Raw genomic sequence first — 5,852 nt, 5'->3', positions numbered from 1 at the left:
TTTTTTTTTTAAAGTGCAACATTCTAGCCAGGATCTTTGCAACTTTCTTATAATAGTAAAGTTTACTGAACAACTTTGTACAAAAAGAGAAAAACAAGAGAGAGCCGTGCTCAGTATTTTCATGAATCCATGGTGGATCTTTTCAGGTTTACAGACATGTATGTTGCTTCTCTAACTGTGCAGCCAGACAGCAGTTCATGCTTCTTTGGAATATACTTATATCTACGATAAAATTAACCTGGATTACTTCATATATGCCAAAGGTCTGCAAAAGTTTGCAAATTCAAGTCAAAACAGTAAATCAGTCAAAAAAAAAAAGTTTAAAAACATAGATTACCTTAATAGCTTAATAAAATGCAATATTATAAAACAAAAACTAAAAAAAAACTAAAAGAAAAAAAATATAAAAATGAAATTAAACAAACAAGCAAAATATTAATTTACACTGAGAGAAAATAAAAAAATCAATACAATAATAATAATGATGATGATGATGATGATGATGATAATAATAATAATAATAATATATTAAAATAAAGTTAGAAATAAAATAATTTAGTATAATAAATTAATACATTTACATTAAGTAAAAAAATAGAATAAAAATTATGCTATATAGACTACAATAAAATATAAAACAAGTCATAAATAGAATAACGAATAACTACTACAATTTTTTAAAAAGTTGCTGGATTTTTTTTTTTTATTGAATAAAATGTACAATAGTCAATCAATGAGCTCTAGTGACCTTAATCCAAAACAAAATAAAATTTAAATAAAATAAAAAACTAAAAAGCTTTAAAAGCCACATGGAAGAAAATGACAAGACCCAGTTGATACTCTGGGGTAAGTAAAGAACAACAAAGAAAAACCTGTGAAGGAAACTGAACATTTTTAAAAAAGCATCTTTTCATGAATGTGCTCCAGAGTTCATATTTCCCTGGATGAGGTCTCTCAGGCACAAACGATCAGGTCTGTCACTCCACCTCTGGGTGGAGCTGCAGGGTCAGTTAAGGTTGCCGTGTGGATTTGGTTTGGCTCCGCCCACCAAACTGACGCAGGTGAGGTGGCAGAGCGTGACAAAGTAAACAGAGATAATCACGTGTGGAAATGAGAGTGTAACTATTTGTACTCTTATTTGTACAACTCAAACATTAAACTAAACATATTAAATACTGAAATATTTAAAACATCCTCCTTTAAATCCACGCTCTAAGTGCAGACGTGTTTCTCTCTGTGTATGTTCACAGCCCAGGCTGCTGATATGAAACATGAAGTCAACGTGTGCTCAGCTCTCACTGGGCTTTCATGTCCACAGAAACTCTAAGAAGGTCGAGCTGGTGAACGCTCATATTTGTAGGTCAAAGGTCAACAATTTCAGTTCTTATGAAAGAAAACAAGAAAGAGGCGGATTTCTCAACTTTTAAAACTTTGATGCTTTACTGACGGTGTGCTCGCTAACATGCAGATACAGACTGCACATGTAGCTCTGATAGCTCTTTTATACATTACAGCTAACAACACACTCCTGATCCTGGCCTCGAAGTCATCATTAATACCAACCCAGCCTCTGGAGCTGTCCCAGCACACTGTGACCTCAGCCTTTATTTACAGGGTCCAGATAATTCAAATCCAGTCTGCTCAACTACTGCTCATTTCTAAAGTTTTAAAGCAAAATATAAAGAACTGGAGGGTTGCTCAGGACTTGTGCACAGCACTGGATATGAGATTCAGGAGAATCGATAAAAGGGTTTCTCTAAATACAGGCATATTTGACAGTAGCAAGCTGGTTGATAACACGGTGGTAAATACGCTCCTGTCACAACTTTTTCAGTGTTTTTTTTTTCTTGCTAGCATGAAATTATTCAAGAATAAAAATGTGTATTCAGTGATTTACGGTTTTGTTTACAAATCTTAGTAGATTTCTTGTACCGAGGTAGGATTTTGATGTACTTTTTTAGTTTTAGTTTCTGTGTCATGTTCCTTCTGGTGCTATTCAAATATATACACTAGACAAACATTAGCACACATTACAGCACTGTGCTGCACCTACTTTAAAGCTTTTAACAAATATTTGAAGATTTTCATTTGACATTTTAGAAAACCAAACATTAAAGTGTTTTATTATACATTAGAGCAGTAAATTATGAAGTCATTTATAATGAATGAATAAAATGTGCTGTTCTACTTCACTCTTATTATATTCTGATGGTTATGTGCTGTTTCTGCAATATTATGATATTTGCCTCTCAATGTAGGTTTACTAAATTAAAAACAAATAATATTTTAATGTTCTTGGAGGCTCTTTAATGGAAATGATATTTTTTTACACTATTATTGTTGTTGTTATCTGTGAATATTTAAAGTGTTTTACAAAATGTTTTTCTTTTTAATTATTAATTATTAAGATGTCAAATTACAGTTATTTAAATGCATTCCCGAACAGAAAAATATAATAGTATTAAAATGTGAATTTGGTTTAACAAGTTTTAAGTTTTAAACAATATAATTTGAGAGATTTTTAAAAAACAATTGTGTTTCCTGTTTTTATAACAGGCGGTTTTATAAATTACTTAAGTGGTGTTAGTAAATTTAAGTTTTCAGTGAATTCGTGCACCGCAGAGCCTGAAATCATGCCTATTGTTAGTTCAATTTTAAAATCCTGTATTTATTTCCTGTTGAATCCTCTGATTTCACATGACCTGCTTTTGGTTCCTGCCCTGTGCCACCGTGTTTCTGAGTCTTGACATCGAAGCTGCTGTTTGTTGTCAAAACACATGTAAGAGATATGACAGGAGCCAGGATAAAGATGTCTCGAGGTGAGTTTAGTGTCAAAGTACAAACACGTAGTTCACCTGATGTTGAAATAAGGTAAAATAAGGTGTAATTAAAAATGAAAGAAAGAAAAAATAGTTCTGCTGTTATCCCACAAATTGAATTCTACAAAATTTAAAAGAAAAAAAAGGAAAACAGAAAATTTATGACCAAATAAACAGCATAAAAAAATTTCCAGATCCGTTACTCAAGATGAGTTGAGCAATGAATAATATGTCTTTATTGTACTGAGAAACAACATTAATTATGTCACATTCACTTTATATATATATATTTTAAGTCTGTTTACCTTTTATCACCACCAAAGTGCATTGACATTCAGACACAGGTAATGTGTTGATAAATGCATTTATTTCTTTTCTTTTGCCTTTTATGATGAAAGCCTGAATGACGCTCTGCCTTGTTCGTGCATATTTTTTCTTTTAAACCCGGGATGGCTCTAATAAGAATGCATGAAGTAAAATGTACCTGGAACTAGATTTTAGTGGTCATAATCTAATTGTCCTTTATACTCTTTAAACTATAACTTTAAAGGTTTCAGAAGTGGTGTTTTTGTTTTGCAGTACAAAGTTTTGTGGACACATGTTGTAATGTCTTAAAATAATCCACACCTCAGATTTTTGCTGTGGACAGAAACTAATATCTGAACTTCACCTGTTTCATGCAGCCTGGGTGGATGTCCAGGCAGATTTCAAGTAAAGAAATGTTTTGGTTCATTAACATAATCGGCGTCACTGTCAATGAAAGGCAGCTCGTCGTATCGGATCGCTGCCTCCCAGCAGAGATGCAGAGCCTGAGCGACAATGTCCTCCGACATCCTCTGAGCAAAGTCCAGCAGAGCTCTACTGGCTGGAGGGGGATCCTGGAAGCTGCCGTCAGCTGAGCCTGCAACACCTTCAGAGTCGCTTGCATGCTTCAGAAACCCCTCAGCCTCATCGGTGACGGCCTCATCCGGTTTGTCAGAACGGGCTCCAAACCAGCATCTTGACCTGTTACATCCCATTTCACAGAGACGCTGATGGAGCTGTTGAATCTTCAGCAGCACGAGTTTCTACTGGTGACCTTCATGTCTGCAGAAACAGTCAGCAGAACAAAGACATGTTGGTTTTAAACACTTCCAGGAGATGTTTGACCCAACAAGAGCTGTTTATCCTTTCTGGAGAAAGATATCATCACCTTCCGACCTCTCTTTATCCGACAACAGCAACACCAGAGACACCGGGCTCTACGAAACACTGGAGAAAACAAGCCTTTTTAAAAGGTGAGAAATTTCATACACAGTCACATATAAAGTTTCTGTCAGACTTTGGACTAAATAAGGCATTTTAAGGCATTATAAATACACACATGGGTGGCAAATCAAAATAAGAGTCTTCTACAACACACAGTGATATTACAAAATGTGAAAATTTAATTATTTTTTTCAAGTTACCCTCTGTCCTGTGCTGCAGTTCCTCTCCAACCTCCAGAGCTGCTGATAACCAGGCTGCTGAACCAGTTTCCACCTGCTGCTGGTTTGTGGGAGGAGCGAATCGCTGGACACCACCCAAAACAAACTGTTTACCCCCTGAAAGCCCTTAAAGTGCACCTATTCTGCTCATTACCAGTGCCATGCTTTTATTTTTGGACTCATAGTAGCTTTGCATGAGTCAGCTGGTGAATGAATTCAGAATAATCCTTCTTTATCTTACACTGGGCCTTGGTTCAGCTCCTCGGGCCATCCTCTGTCTGAAACAAGCTGTTTCAGCTCCTCGCCCTTTAAACCAACTTTCTTAGCAGAGTGTGTGAGCAGCAGATGGAGCTTCTGTGCCTGAGATGACCATATTAGGAATAACTATGACATCATACAGGCCAGAGAGTAGAAAAAACAGTATGAAACTGAGCATTTAGATCTGGATCTGTCACTGCCAGCTTGTTACTTTGGTGAATTGGTGTGTTTCATCCTAAATCATGACTTTTTAACACCTTTTAAACAGGGACTGTTATTTTCTGGGTGGCTGATGCTGCCACTGCCAGTGCATCAATGGCAATGACGTTACAGGACACTTGGCTTCGATGCAGATGCAGGAGTTACCTGACAAAACAGGATTAGGATGTGAGTGCACCGGCTCTGGCTCTGTGTGAAACCTTCTGTTTGTGAGGGGCAGCCAATCAGAAGAAAGTCAGCTGCAGGCCAAAAACACAAAGAGAAACTAATGGGGCAGACGCTGCAGGCTTAAAGGGAGAGGAGCTACAAAGCTGGTTTCACACAGAGGATGAACTGAGGGGCAACACTGGGGCCCAATGCAAGAAAAAGGATTATTTTGAACTGTGATTCATGCAAAGCTACTCTAGGAGAGTCCAAGAATAGAAACGTGTAGCTAGAAATGAGCAGGATAGATTCTCTTTAAAATAAAAACAACAACATAGTGTTATATCAATCTGTATGTGTCATCTAATAAACAACAAGCGCAAACTAAACTGTAGATTTAGCTTTCCAGTTAACACTTACAGCTGAGAGTGATTTTTAAGCCTCAGCAAACAGGAAGCAACAACTTCGAGTAAAATGTAAATATGGATCATGAGCAGGTGATGGTGCCTTCAGAGTCCTGCAGAGTGAGAGTTTGTGCAGTTCAGAATGTAGACACAGAGTCAGCGGCGCCATCTGGTGGCAAAACAAAATAAAATACAAACAATAGGTCTTGGAGAGGAAAATGCAATGCGCACCTGTCAATTCACTTTTTAAAACTCCCTCTGTGTTGATGTTACCAAAAGAAAAGAAAGAAAAAGCTTATTCTAAGAGATCCAGCTAGCTGACTTAGCTGTGTGCATGACTGAAACGTTTAGAGATGTTTATATCTCTGTGTTTAGGCTATGTCACACTGTAGTGTGGCATTGCTTCATTTGTCCCGCTTTGCATTTTTAAACCTTGTTATAAACACACTTCAATCAAACGTTATTTCACATCTGAAAAGTTGTCCTACCTCTTTAAATGTCACTTCTAAAAAAAAAAAAAAAAAGCAGCCAATCATAAAGTC

At 36.5% G+C, this 5,852-nt stretch overlaps 1 protein-coding gene across 1 annotated transcript in view; it reads left to right on the top strand.

Moving 5' to 3' along the window:
• LOC102208071 (uncharacterized) overlaps positions 1 to 2,267 on the top strand; it is a 3,925-nt gene extending 1,658 nt beyond the window's left edge. The window contains exons 2-3 of the mRNA XM_005738699.1: positions 1,515 to 1,804; positions 2,259 to 2,267. Coding sequence (XP_005738756.1) covers positions 1,515 to 1,804; positions 2,259 to 2,267 — 299 coding nt within the window. The remainder of the gene's footprint in view (positions 1 to 1,514; positions 1,805 to 2,258) is intronic.
• Positions 2,268 to 5,852: the final 3,585 nt, after the last annotated feature.

This window comes from Pundamilia nyererei, unplaced genomic scaffold (assembly GCF_000239375.1).
Source record: "Pundamilia nyererei isolate P.nyererei 1_Seehausen unplaced genomic scaffold, PunNye1.0 scaffold00085, whole genome shotgun sequence".
Taxonomy (NCBI): Eukaryota; Metazoa; Chordata; class Actinopteri; order Cichliformes; family Cichlidae; genus Pundamilia; species Pundamilia nyererei.
Note: the sequence above shows the minus strand (reverse complement) of the source record. Positions and strands in the feature narration are given on the sequence as shown.